At 48.0% G+C, this 15063-nt stretch overlaps 1 protein-coding gene across 1 annotated transcript in view; it reads left to right on the top strand.

Moving 5' to 3' along the window:
- The first annotated feature begins 10116 nt into the window (after nt 1-10116).
- The window catches only part of LOC146196649 (ankyrin repeat domain-containing protein 27-like), a 36622-nt gene continuing 31675 nt past the window's right edge, over nt 10117-15063 (top strand). The window contains exons 1-4 of the mRNA XM_084598411.1: nt 10117-10587; nt 10893-10998; nt 11317-11353; nt 14706-14779. Coding sequence (XP_084454537.1) covers nt 10540-10587; nt 10893-10998; nt 11317-11353; nt 14706-14779 — 265 coding nt within the window. The 5' untranslated portion in view covers nt 10117-10539. The remainder of the gene's footprint in view (nt 10588-10892; nt 10999-11316; nt 11354-14705; nt 14780-15063) is intronic.

Below are 15063 nucleotides of genomic sequence, written 5' to 3'. Positions count from 1 at the left end.
GATTAGAAGCTAAAAGTACTCATCTAGTAGAGTTCGGCGAACTCCCTCCATTCGATGGGCTACACGTCAATAGTCAGCTTTGATGTGTGGGGAGAATTCCTGCATTGAGTATCTACGTGTTATTTCCAGGAGATGACTAGCAGCAGTGCCAGCGTTGTCTCACTAGAGTTTATATGCAGTCAGATGCAGTTTGTGGCAAATCAGCTTGAAAGTACGCTGTCTGACCTACATTTAATCAGCTTAGTCCTCCAATTAATGGCAATATAGCAAGCTGGGCCATGTGTTCTTTTTTAAGCGTACATGATCAGAACAAAAAATTTTGCATCTGTGTGGGCTCAAAAGATGCTATAGCATCGCAACCTGTATGTCATCTCGCATATTTCATCGTAGCCTGCAGTCCCTTACAAAAACTGGTGTTGAACTTCTGTGGAATTTTGTGAAGTTGCCTCAATAAGCATTGTTTAAAAGCTGTGATAATTCGGTGGCATTTTGTCGATGAATATTGAGCATGTGTTGAAAAGTGGGTATGGTTTCCTTTTTGATCCGTTCACTGGAATGCATCGTAACTGAAATAGCCGCAAAAGCTCGATAAAGTTTCAAAATCTCATTGACGATGCAATGAGATAAATCTTAAATGCGCAGTTTTTAGATCGATTCGATCAGCGTCGTAAAGAAATAGACGCGTGCCGGCCACATTCAAGTTTCGGTGTCAAATATAACCTCGTGATCTGTAACGTCTGACTTCAACCAAGTTTCTGTTAATATTAAGATATCACTACCGTTGCTTTCTAAGTAGGAACAAAGTTCAATGCGCTTGGTGAGAAGGCTACGTATATTAGTAAAGGATACGTTAAGCCGCTTTGGTCGATTGTTGGCATTTGAAGCATGCAATATATATCTCTGTTGGCGTGTTACCGAGGCACGGTTAAGCTATCTGGAAGACTTCAGCACGGCGTTTGAATTAGTGTCATATTTATAACCTGTTAATCAATCCCCAACTTATTCACTTGAAGCTTGAATGGCATTTGTGTACATTTTGCATATTCAAGAAGGGTCTTCCTGGTAATACGTATTTCCGCGGAAAAATCCTCATGCACAGCGAAGTTGCGCTCCTTGAATATATAAGTTTTTTCGAAAACGCGTTTCCTGTCTTTGCAGCTGGGATAAGAAAACTGGAAATTTAGCTGGGATAAGAAAACTGACAGGGCAGGCAAAGGGGGGGGGGGGGGGGGGGGGCGAAGGATGGCGAGGAAAAAAAAAAACGTCAGGCTGTGGGACGGACAAAGGAAACCGCCTAGGACAAGAAGGAAAGTAGCGGCATAAGCGTGGAAGGAAAGGGTGTGGGAGGAAAAAAGGAAAGAGCCCAGAGGGAGGAAAAAATAATGAAAGAAAGCAAAAAAAAAAAAAAAAAAGTTGCCAATACAAATTCGCGAAACTAAGTGAAAGGCATAGTAAATGCGCAAATAAAAAGCTCCATTCCCGTTGATTACTCTGTGGGGGCGCCCACATGACGGGCGACAGGGCCTGCAAGAAACGCTATCAACGCCGCTATAGTCGTCCCTCCCGTCCACAACAGGCGCAGCCGCAGCAGGAGTTCAACCTCACGAAGGAGTCCTTCCCAAGAATCGAAGACGGACACCATCGCAACAGGAGCAAAAGTCCTGGACGAACTGGATTCCAAAGCCGGGACACTGGGACCCATTACCAAAAGGTGAGCTGGGCAGAGCAAGCCTCCCGCTCCACTAAAATCCGATCTGAATCAAAAGAAAACTCTAAAACTCAGGAAACTATCGAACGTCTAACTAGAGAGAATCAGGAATTAAAGCAACAGTTGGCTCTGGTACTGGAACGCTTAAATACACTCACAGCACCTACTCCTAAACCTTCTCCGTCCATTACTATCGCCCTCTCCACCTCGGAGTCAGATATAGCAGACCAATCAGAGAGCGATCCCATAGAATCCTCCCCCAGCCCGCGAAAAAGAAGAGGACACAACAGCCCGATCCAGCTGGCGAGGACCCCAAATGCGCATTTCAACTAATCCGTAAAGAGCACAGGGGGCTCAGACAAAAGGTTGATTTAGGCTTTACCCAAATCGCCGAACGCTTTACCAAGATAGAGAATATTCTCGACATGCTAGTTGCTCGGCTCTCCCCCTTCGACGCCCTGCCACAATCCTCCCCGTCTCAAGCGCCTTCCCAGCAATAACCCCCCCTTGCGCCCTTGCCTCCTCCTCCCCCTCTTCACTCTGCATATGGCAATGGAACTGCCGCGGGTTGCAAAGGAAGAGAGACAATCTCTCTCTATACATACAGCACTCTACACCTTCCCCAGATGTCATCTGCATACAAGAGCCTTTAAAGGCATGCAAGCTTCTAGGCTATCAGGCTATACACTCCCATTCTACTTCCCCGTGGGCTACCACATATATCCAGAGAAATATCGTGTATGTAGGTCACGATCTGTCCGACCTCTATTCCGACTGCACTCTTCTCGAACTCCTCCCCCATCGTAAAAGACAACTCTCATATTTCATTTTAAATATCTATTCTCATCCCAGATAACCTTACTGCTGTATTTGAAGCAGTTGACAGGGCCATCCAAATAGCAGGCTCCGCTCCTATAGTGGTAACGGGTGATTTTAATGCGCCACACGTAGACTGGGGATATAATAGGAACACTCGCAAGGGCACCAGCCTATCTCAGTACATTCAGCAAAATAGGTGCACCCTAGTCACTGACAGTACACTAGCCACACGCATTGGCAACAGTGTGAGCAGAAATACCAGCCCAGACCTTACTTTTACTAAGAACGTCCGTCAGGCTAACTGGACTCACACGGGAATCAACCTCGGCAGCGATCATTACATCCTAACAGTTACGCTGCCGTCTGCTAGTTTACGGCCTCAGTTTCACCTTAAACCTATTGTAGACTGGGACAGGTTCCGCAAAATTAGAGACCAAAACCCGGCACAAGAAATTCATGACTATATGGACTGGGCTTCCAAGCTCCTACGAGATGTATCCCTTAGCAAAAAATTGGCCCCGGCAGAACATATTGGCGATCCAGTTGACAGCAGACTACTCCACCTCTGGGAGGCCTATCAGAATTTAGAGAAACGATGGCTCAGGCAAAAACATAATCGCAAATTAAAACGGAAAATGGCGCAAACGCTCCAGCTCATCACCGAACACGCGGCCGAGCTCTCGTCACAGCAATGGAATCAGATATGTAATCGATTAGACGGCACTCTACACATGAAGAACTCGTAGTCCCTCCTCCGCCATATGCTAAACCCATGTTCCTCACGGTCAGAAAATAATAAACAAATCACCAAACTACTGCACGAGGCGGAGAAACAGGGGCAAGACGTTGAAGCAGCTCTTAAAGCCACATACTTCCCCGACCTAAAGCAGGAACCATTACCGGCTTACAAAGGAACCCCCAATTCAGACTTGGACGCTCCCATCACAGAGGCGGAGGTATGGGCTGCCATGGGTAGGCTCCGCACCACGTCCGCACCAGGTCTTGATGGAGTAACTAACAAAGCGCTACGAAATTTAGACGCCAAATCATTAGCCTCTCTCACTAGGTACATGAATCAACACTGGGACCAGGGCACGCTGCCCCCGGAATGGAAATCAGCCAAGGTAACTTTCATACCAAAACCTAACAAACCTTTAGACCTTAAGAATCTGAGACCAATCTCTCTCACCTCCTGCACAGGTAAAGTCATGGAGCACGTAATCCTAAATCGACTTAATCGATACATGGAGCAAAACCAGCTCTTCCCCACCACCATGCTTGGCTTCCGCGCGGGCCTGTCAACTCAAGACGTCATGTTACAACTTAAGGAGGATGTGCTCAATCCCGTTTTCCCTCACATCACCAGAGCTATCCTTGCATTGGACCTGACGAAGGCTTTTGATAATGTTGCCCACTCCTCCATTTTACAATCACTGAGCGACCTAAACGTGGGCTCTCGCACGCATGACTATATTGCTGCCTTTCTCAGCAACCGATCCGTCTGCCTACAATTAGGCACCGTAAAAACTTGCCCTTTCACGCTAGGCAGTAAGGGAACGCCCCAGGGAGCAGTTTTGTCCCCATTTCTATTTCATCATCATCATCATCATCATCAGCCTGATTATACCCACTGCAGGGCGAAGGCCTCTCCCATATTTCTCCACTTAACCCGGTTCTGTGCTAGCTGCATCCACTTGACCCCTGCGAACTTCTTAATCTCATCCGCCCACCTAACTTTCTGCCTCCCCCTGCTACGCTTTCCTTCCCTTGGAATCCAGTTTGTTACCCATTTCTATTTAACATTACTCTTATCCCGTTAGCGAGGGATCTTGACAAAATTCCTTCCATCTACCACTCCTTGTATGCGGATGACATCACCATCTGGGCCAATACCGGCAACCATGGCGAAATAGAATCCAAACTTCAGCTGGCCGCTGACACTGTTGCTACGCATGCAAGCAGCATTGGTCTAAGCTGCTCGGCAGCTAAATCTGAGCTCATAGTCATGGACCTAAAAGAACGGAACCCCCCTAATATTCAAGTCACATTAAACGACACCCCCATCCGCAGGGTCAATAGAATCAAAATTTTAGGTCTCAGTATTTCTGACAACGGCTCCAACGCCGAGACCATAAAATTAATTCGTGCTGCCATTTTGAATACAGCCTCACTAATTAAGCGTATCGCCAATCGCCATCGCGGCATGAGGGAAGCAGACACACGTCGCCTCATTCAGGCATTTTGCCTATGCAGGATCACCTACTCCATCCCTTACCTCTACCTCACACCCACGGAGACCGAGCAACTCAACAGACTTATCCGCACAGCTTACAAAAGCGCTCTCCTCCTCCCTAAATCAACGCCTACTGAAAAACTACTTCAACTATGGGTTCACAACACCTTGGGAGAGCTGGTAGAAGCTCACCTCATTAGTCAGTACCACAGACTCTCACATACCGAAACCGGCCAAATTCTTCTGCGCCGAATTGGGATAAACCTACCCGGTCATACCTCGGCCACACGCAATCCTCCCACCGCTGTTAGCAACAATCTTTACATTCCGCCTCTTCCCAAAAATACCCACCCGGAGCATAATCGTGAGAGACGAAAAGCTAGAGCCAAGACTTTGCACAAGCACTACCCTCCTGGCGCTCCGGCAGTTTACGTAGACGCGCCCGAATATTCAAACCGACCAGCTTTCGCATTAGCCGTCGTGGATGGATTCCACAACACGATAGTCAGTGCGTCCATTCCAAATTTGCAGGATTCCCTGCAAGCTGAAGAAGCAGCAATTGCCCTAGCAATCACACACTCCTCTGCGGAGTATATCTTCTCAGACTCCAAAACAGCAATTAGTAATTGTGCCCATCGCAAAATCCACAGTGCGTCCATTCCAAATTTGCAGGATTCCCTGCAAGCGGAAGAAGCAGCAATTGCCCTAGCAATCACACACTCCTCTGCGGAGTATATCTTCTCAGACTCCAAAACAGCAATTAGTAATTATGCCCATCGCAAAATCCACTCCCCGGCCGCAAACATTCTAGCATCATCCCCTCCACCGAATCACCTCATCACCCTCCTCTGGGTCCCTGCGCACAGCGAACACCCAGGCAACACGGCCGCTCACTCCCAAGCCCGAGCACTCGTCAACCGGGCTGAGAGCGACCTGGTGCCTTCGTCTCGCAGTGCCAGAGATCGGCTTCTTAATTACCACGACCTCATCGTATTTTATAGAAATTCCCGCCTGCTGTACCCTCCTCCGCATAAATCTTCCCAAAAGCGACCAGGCTTTCTGGCGCAGACTTCAGACGGCCACAGTCATGACCCCTTTCCTTCTCTCTGTTATAAACCGTGGCGAAACCTCTCCTCACTGCCACTTGTGTCCTAGCACCAGAGCCGACTTTACTCACGTCTTCCTGAACTGCCCGAACAAACCCAAGCCCCCGTGGCAAGGGCCAAGACACCAGGAGCGATGGGAGGCTGCTCTGCGCAGCTCGCTGCCGGAGGTACAGCTTCTGACAGTGAGCTGGGCCCGAGGGGTCGCCGAAGCACAAAAGTGCCCGGCCATCTAGAGCGGCCTGAGGGCCCATCGTCGTCCTGCTCCCTCGCTTCCCTTTACCCCCCCCCCCCCCCCTCACCTGGTTCTTTTTTGAATCATTAAAGTTGCAACCTACCTACCTCTCTGCATTGTTCTGGCACTCATGCAAGCTATCAGACAAGGAAATATAGACCACAGGACAGCTTCAATAAAAATGCAATGATCAACTGCATCCACGAGCGCGGCCACTGGGCGCGCACGGCGGTCCCAGTAGACGGTGCATCTATGAGTTGCGCAATTTATTTCAATAATTTTTTACGAGTTGAGAAAGGCTGCCAACGCAGATGAAGGTAGTGTGTCCTCTTTTGGGAAAAATGATTCACTGAAAATCTCGACTCAGCAAATCTGGACATGATTGCCAGATCACTGCTCGTTGTATGGCAGCGATACAAACTTAGCGTCGCTTCGCTTCGTAAAGCTTATTCGAAGACGTGAAAAATATTTTATCAGGCCAGTGAAAATGTGTGCAACCCAGCAACTACAACCTAGCAATTCATTTGTGACCATGGAATGCCGCGAATGGAAAGAACGAACGGCGAATGCGACCCACGCACAACAGATCCGCAGCGTCTCCGCTGCGCGGCCGGGCGCACGGGCCACTACAAAACTTTCCTTCCCGCCGCGAGGGGCGGGCGCATCGCGCCGCGCGAGTTAGTCCTGCACGGGGCTCGATGCAAGGCTGCGCACCATAGCAGATGTGAATCAGCAGCTCCTGGTCCCTCTACGCATAAGCCACTTTGCCTTGATGCGTGTCTGTGCACCGTAGCGGAGAGGCAGATGACGTGAAGCAGCAGCTCCTGGGCCCTTATGTATTGCCACTTTCCATAGAGTTAATACACATAGTCCCACTTTCCCTCAATGCGCGGCTGCGCATTGTAGTACAGAGGCAGACGGCATGAATTCAGCACATCGTGGTCCCTACATAAGTCACTTTGCTTCAATGCGCAGCAGCTGTGTAGTGCGAAGAGGCAGACGACATGAAGCAGCAGCTACTGGTCTCTCTACACATAAGCTATTTTGCTACGATGCGCGGCTGCACATGGCGAAGAGGTGCAGTTGTTCCCTTCCTCCATGGGTGCAGGCCATGCATCTACTGTCACGGAAGTAACGAAAAAAAATAAAATAACAATGACTCAGCGAAGAGCGAATGAAAGTTCATTGGTTTTTCTGCAAATTTGAGCGAATAAACTAATGAGAAATGAAATGCTGAAAGCCTGTAAGAAAATACGAATAGAGGGTAACGTAATGCTAACAAATTCACCGCTCCTGCTTTTTATCCTTTCTTTGCCAACAAGCTTCCCACCTCAAGCAAGCGAAATAAACTTTTACCCAGTAAAGAAACCTGCTTTTTGCTCGCGACCACGTCATACCACGTCTCACGCCGTTTTATCTTGCGTTGTATGAAGGATCGGGCATTAAAGGCTTCCGCCTTAAAAATTATGGGGGTTCAAGCATGTCTTGAACCTAGCGATAGAGCGAACGCCGAATGTTGCAGCGATAGCCGTTTTTTAATCCGCGGTTCTTTCAAGGAAGGGGCCTTATGCTTTTGAGCGGACTCCACGGAATTGTGGACACCTACATCTAACCAGGTCATGGTTGATATTTTTTTCAGTATATTGTACATTGGCTATCGAACACCCGCTTGAAAAATTCTCCCGCCTCAACCGGAGGCTTATTTGCGCTGAAACTGCGCACAAAGCTTGCTAGTTGTTCTCCCCTTCTTTACGAGGTAAGTTTGACCATGATGCTTACTTGGTTTGGCCACGCATGATGACAAACCAGATGATGATTATAAGCTCTTTATTTTTCTCCCAAAAATAGGGGAACCAGCCGAAAGACTGGTTGCACTGCTTAGAGGAGGTCAGCAGGGATCCCTGGACTCAGCGCAAAATGACCTGGCGCTGTTGGGCGAACTCTGTGGTACGCAGGAGGGACTCCCACGCATCCATTGTAGCTGAATTGTCTTTGTTGTGTTGTGTACATGTGCACATCATGTGAATGATTGTGGCCAGTTGTGAGCAATGTTTGCACGTAGGTTCAGCAAGATTTGGAAAAAGTATGCCATGGGCTTGGAAAAGTTCGTGTTTGTATTTTGTGCCAATGGACGGCCTCGCGCTGGGATAGGATGTTCGTTTACGTAACAAGGCGAGAATGCGTGCCTTTTGGGAGTACGTGTCAGAGGAAGCAGCAGGCTGAGGAGGGCGTTCCGCCCGGTAGTTGAGTTCTCGGGCTTGAGCATGCGCCTGTGCGTTCCTGCTGAGCGCCTCGGGCTTGGGCTCATATGAGAAGACGAGGTTTAGACGGTAAGGGGAGAGATCGCAGGATAGTGTGTGCCTGTCGGGATACACGACCTGCATCGAAGTTACGAATTGCTTGTTGAGAATCGCTATCGAGTACACTTTGGTAAAGGGGTCGATCACAGCTAACGCGATGGCAACCTCTTCTGCGGTGGTAATAGTTGCGGCGTTTAGGATGCTGCAGGCATTGTGCCAGTTTCGGTGCGGTGCCAATACAACCGCAACCATAGCGGGGTGAAGGGGGTGGTGGGAAGCATCTGTGTATATAACGTCGGGGCGACCGGCAAAACGTTTCTGGAGTTGGTGGGCTCGATCGGCTCTGCGCTCTGTATACTAGCTGGATGCATACGTTTGGGAAGGAGAGTTATATGAAGACTGAGTCTCTGCTCAGGCGTGAGGTCCATAGAAGTCGCCCTCAGAGCGATTATTCCTACCTGGCGCAGCACTGCGCGGCCCGCATGTGCCAGCGAGAGGCGCTCATATTGGGAAGTTAGCATCTCTTCAATCATCTCGCCGACTGTGTCTGAGATCGCGAGGGTCATCAGTTTGGTGGTGGAAGTGGATATGTGTAGACCCAATGCTGTCTTGTACGCCTTGCGTAGTGATGCATCCAGTCGCTCCCGATCTGTTTGCGTGAGGCGAAGGTATAAGGGGTAACGTAGGTAATTCGCGTACAAACGAAGGCTTGCACGAGGCGCAAAAGATTGGATTCGTGCATGCCCTTATGCTTGTTGGCGACTCTCGGCTAATCAGGCGGTTGATTTGAACTACAGATTGATCTATTCGCTGAAGAATAGTGGCATTTCCTCCATTATCTTGTAGATGAAGGCCCAGGATGAGAATTCGGTCGGTACGGGTATGGTGATGCCCTATACTTGCAGATTGAAGGATGCCGAAGGTGATCTGGGGCGTCTACTCGGGGTCGGGACAATAATGTATTCAGACATGGTGGGCGAGCAGGACAGGCCGACTGTGGCCAGGTAGGTATACCGTCTGCGACGAGACTGAGGAGCAAAAAACGTCAGCGCAGAGTTTCTAGCAAAAGGTAGCTGTGGCGTCATCTGGCGTCGCTGGAGGAAAGCGGTGTGGTTTAAAAGCGCCGAGCAAGCATGGTACGTTCCTGTAATGGTGCTAGATAGCGCCACTGCTGCCCTTTGGCGGAAAATTTACGTTTGCGTGTTTTGCTGCTCGTCGCAGAGGGTTCTGGTTTCTCATAAAGAAGGGGACAACAACGCGCAAGCTTTCTGCGCAGTTTCAGCGCAAATGAGCCTACGGTTGAGGCGGGAGAATTTTTTCAAACAGGGGTTCGATCAACTTGCAGAGTTAATACAGTAGGTCTGATTTAGTTGTTCAAGGTGACATCGCAAAACCTAGGCCTGCCTCTCCATTTTATTTTTTAATTGGTTCATAGGAAAGGAAGGACGCAATATCTGTCACAAATTTTGTCTGGATACCTGAACCGCGTCGTAAGGTAAGGGAGGAAGGTTTGAGTGAAAGTGAAAAGAGCGGTGCGATCACGATCGCTGCATCGCGGCCAGTGAATATTCCGCCACTTTCGCGCTTTCGCTTCAAAATTGAATCCCGACTCCGACAACGGCGGTGCCAAGGCGGTGCTGCTGGTGCTGCCGTGCTGCATCGAGGTGCCCTAACGCAGACTCCGACAGGTAACCAGCGCCACCTGAGACTACATATGAACGATGGGACGATTAGGATTTGACGTCAACTGCTCCACATGTTTTGCAGTTGCTGCAATCTGTAACAGATGTTTGAGCTTACGGAATGTCGGCAGTTTCTTTAGTTCCTACGGCGCATTCGCTTCCTTGTCTGTACATATATTTCCTGCTGCCTACCAGGACTCGGCGAACGCGGTCGACACTGAAGTCAATCCCCCGAAAAGCATTATCATCGGCGCTCATCACTCCCGTCAAATGCGTAACGTTATCAACGAATGTCGTTTACTGCATTGACTCATGACGCTCGGGTTTCCTACGTCAGATTATGAGCCTAGCATCAAACCGTTACGTGATTTGCTTGTGCGCTGCTGAGCGGTGACCGCGTCTGCAAGTGGGAGAAAAAGTAAGGGCAATTTTGAAGTTTTTGGAACGCCTTAGTGGAGGATGTCCGCTGACGACTTGGAGTCAAACCCCTTTTACAAGCTTTTGCAGGTATTGTGCTCCGTCTTGTTTTCGGCATGACAAATTGCTCTCGTAAACTCTGTGGCCCTCAGATCGCAACTGGGTAGAGTGCACCACTTTTCTCTGTTGGGATTGTCATTGCGGTCATTCGTCCCGGAGAAGACGGCCAGAGTTGTTTTGCGTTTTAGTTACCTTTTCTCAACAGTTCATGGAAACCGTTTCTCTTTAATTTTTTCCTACCTCTCATTCTTTCGTGTTTCCGCGTTTATATCGTTGCTGCTGTTCTCTGCGTGGAGATCACGTATTTTCTTTTGTGTCTGTAATTTCCTCCTTAGACAACTTACCGATCAAAATATGAAGAAGCCCAAACAAATTGCTGGCTGATATGTGTGCCACACGCATCGTCGCTGAAAGGGGTGAAAATCAACCCGAGATTTGTCGGTAAGTGGTTGAAAAACATCTTTCAGTCATAGCCATCAATCTTTACATTGAGAACTCGTCAAAAGGGGCGCGCTTCTTTGTAAATTTCTGTTATCGGCAGAGCTATAGCTAGTTCATCGCTACCATCCTGATTATTGATTGCACACCCATGCCATTTCCTTAGCAATGAGATCTAAAACTTTATCTGTGCATATTTATCATGAATATTCAAGTTTTTTTAGCAGATGGATGGAAAGCCATTTTGTGCCAAACAGTGATTTATGAGCATAAGTAGCCATAAACCACTTAGCATTTTTACTCCTTTCTTGTTCTGTCCAGATGCTCATATATTGAGACCATCGCCACTTTTCAAAGGGTAAGGAAACGACTAGATAGCTACTATTTTTCATTTTATTTTTTAAAGAGAGACTATCAGATACACCCCCTTCATGGATCACTGCCTTGTCGTGGCGGAGGGGCTTGCGAAACTCGATGAAGTCGTGAGCTCTGCTGTGTAGGGCCACCCAAGATAGACAGGTCACGGCAGAGAGTTCTGACAAAATGTGATTCACTGGAGAAGGTAATGGCAACCCACTCCAGTATTTCCTGCCAAGAAAACCCTATGGCCAGTCACAATACCAGTAAAGATATGGCGCCGGAAGATGAGCCCCCCAGGTTGGAAGGCGTCCCACATGTTACTGGGGATGAACAAAGGGCGATTCCTAGTAGCTCCAGGACGAATGAAGCGGCTGGGCTAAAGCCAAAAGGACGCTCAGTTGTGGATGTGTCGGGAAGCGACCGGAAAGTCCGATGTTGCAAGGAGATATGTCACATAGCAACATGGAATGTAAGATCTATGACGCAAGGTAAACTGGATATCGTCAAGCGAGAAATGGACAGATTGAACATTGATATCTTGGGTATCAGCGAGCTCAAGTGGACCGGAATGGGAGAATTTAACTCCGGCGACCATTATGTCTTTTATTGTGGGCACGAATCCAAGAGAAGAAATGGGGTCGCTCTCATAGTAAACAGAAGAATGGGCAAAGCAGTGCTAGGGTACAACCCCAAAAACGACCGAATGATTTCACTTCGGATCCAAGGTCACCCTTTCAACATAACAGTTATCCAAGTCTATGCACCGACCACTGCTGCTGAAGAAGCTGACGTTGAGAGATTTTATGCGGACCTACAATGCCTTTTAGACCGCACCCCATCATCAGACGTCGTTTTTCTCATAGGAGACTGGAATGCTAAGGTCGGGAGTGAAGAAATATCCGGAATTACAGGCAAGTTCGGTCTTGGTGAGCCAAATGAAGCTGGGCAGAGGCTAGTAGAGTTCTGTCAAGAAAACAACCTGACCATAGCGAATACTCATTTTCAACAGCACAAGAGGCGCCTGTACACATGGATTTCACCGGACGGTCTGTACAGGAATCAGATCGATTATATTATTTGCCGGCAGAGATGGAGAAGCGCTATACAAGCAGTAAAAACAAGGCCTGGGGCCGATTGTGGCACCGATCATCAGCTTCTTGTTGCCAAAATTAAGCTTCGATTGAGGAAAACGCAGAAAACTAGAAGGCCTTTCAGGTATGATCTGGATCAGATTCCATTAGAATATGCTGTGGAAGTGAGGAATCGATTTCAAGAATTAGATCTAGAAGACAAAGAGCCCGAAGAGATGTGGACTGATGTTCGTGATATAATACAAGAAGTTGCTACTAAGGTAGTTCCAAAGCAAAAGAAATGCAAAAAAGCAAACTGGTTATCTGAAGAGGCTTTGCAAATAGCTGAGGAAAGGAGGATGGCAAAAGGTATGGGGGAAAGAGAAAGATACAAGGTTCTCAATGCGGATTTTCAGAAAATAGCAAGGAGAGATAAGAATGCCTTCCTGAACATACAGTGTCAAGCAGTTGAGGACAACAGCCAATTAAGAAACACAAGAGCTCTGTATAAGACAATCAAAGATATCAAAGGAAGCTTCTGTGCTAAGCTGGGCGTGATAAAGGACAAACGAGGCAAGGACCTCACTGAAGCCTCAGAGATAAAGAAGAGGTGGCAGGAATACACAGAAGAACTGTACAAGAAGGACCCGGATGTGCAATCCCAACATAGGACGGTTGTGATTACTGATCTCGAGCCGGGCATCCTGAAGAGTGAAGTTGAATGGGCCTTAGCCAGCCTTGCTAAGAACAAAGCAAGCGGAATTGATGGTATTCCAGCTGAGTTGCTTCAAAACCTCAACCACGACGCTGTTAACACACTGCATACATTATGTCAAAAGATTTGGACAACCCTGCAGTGGCCACAGGATTGGAGGAGGTCAGTTTACATCCCCATTCCAAAGAAAGGCAGTGCCAAAGATTGTTCCAACTACCGCACGATCGCGCTTATTTCGCATGCTAGCAAGGTGATGTTAAAAATCCTGCAAGGTAGGCTGCAGCAGTATGTGGATCGAGAGCTTCCGGACGTGCAAGCTGGGTTTCGCAAGGGCAGAGGAACTAGAGACCAAATTGCCAACCTTCGCTGGATCATGGAAAAAGCAAGAGAGTTCCAGAAACCCATTTACTTCTGCTTTATTGATTATGCGAAAGCGTTTGACTGCGTAGATCACAGCAGATTGTGGCAAGCTCTCCGAGAGATGGGAGTTCCAATTCACCTCATCTGTCTCCTCAGGAACCTGTATGAAGGGCAAGAGGCCACAGTCAGAACTGGGCATGGTCTTACTGATTGGTTTCCGATTGAGAAAGGGGTGAGGCAAGGCTGCATACTATCGCCCTGCCTATTTAACCTATATGCAGAGTGCATCATGAGGAAGGCCGGTCTGGACGAGTCTTCAGCTGGAGTGAAGATTGCTGGAAAACGTATCAACAACCTTAGATATGCGGATGATACCACTTTAATGGCAGAAAGTGAAGTGGAACTCAAGAGACTTCTGATGCGCGTACAAGAAGAGAGTGAGAAGTTTGGGCTTAAACTGAACATTAAAAAGACGAAGATCATGGCGTCTTGCCCTATCAAGTCCTGGAGCATCAATGGACAAGAAGTGGAAGCTGTGACAGATTTTCTGTTCTTGGGCGCCAAGATTACCTCGGAAGGAGATTGCAGCCATGAAATTAGGAGACGCCTGCTTCTGGGAAAGAGAGCAATGGTTAGCCTTGACCGCCTAGTAAAGAGCAGAGACATTAGTCTGCCAACCAAGATCCGTATAACCCGTGCTATGGTCTTTCCAGTTGTGATGTATGGATGCGAGAGTTGGACTGTGAAAAAGGCTGACCGCCGAAGAATTGACGCGTTTGAATTGTGGTGCTGGCGAAGACTCTTAAGAGTTCCTTGGACTGCCAGAAGATCAAATCAGTCGATATTGTCGACCATAAACCCTGACTGCTCATTGGAGGGTCAAATTCTAAAGTTAAAGCTCAGCTACCTTGGTCATCTGATGAGAAGAGAGGAGTCGCTGGAGAAAGATTTGATGTTGGGAAAGGTTGAGGGTCGCCGGAGAAGGGGTAGGCAGCGAACGCGATGGTTAGATGGCATTCTCGAGGCATTGCAGATGAAGCTATGTGATGTTAAGAAGATAGTGAGAGACCGGAAAGCGTGGCGTGACATGGTCCATAGGGTCACGAAGAGTCGGACACGACTGAACGCCTGAACTGAACTGAATCAGATACACGCAGCTTCATGCCAAATAAGCGTTCAACCTGCGTCTGGTGTTCCTATTGCAGGCAGTACACATGCTGTGGAAACAATCTGCAGAAGAGTGTTGAAGTTGATGGCACACACATCAAAGCAGTTACAGGTATTTATTTCATCACATATGCTCTGTCCCTTGTGTGGCAGTCATGTAAATGATATTGTGAAGTGTACACGTGCATGCTTGCATTAAACTTATTGCTTTTGCAAGTAAAATAAATATTTGCTTGCCGTAGTGGCTTAGTGGCTTTGGTGTTTAGCTGAAATTTTGGGATCAGATCTGGGTCATGGTTACTGCGTTTCGATGAAGCCCGTGCACATATTGTGTAGTGTCAGTACATATTAAAGAATCCTAATGATCGAAATTGGTTCGATGACGTCTCCATATGG

This window comes from Amblyomma maculatum, chromosome 3, assembly GCF_055883805.1.
Source record: "Amblyomma maculatum isolate TAMU_Amacu chromosome 3, ASM5588380v1, whole genome shotgun sequence".
NCBI classification, from domain to species: Eukaryota; Metazoa; Arthropoda; class Arachnida; order Ixodida; family Ixodidae; genus Amblyomma; species Amblyomma maculatum.
Note: the sequence above shows the minus strand (reverse complement) of the source record. Positions and strands in the feature narration are given on the sequence as shown.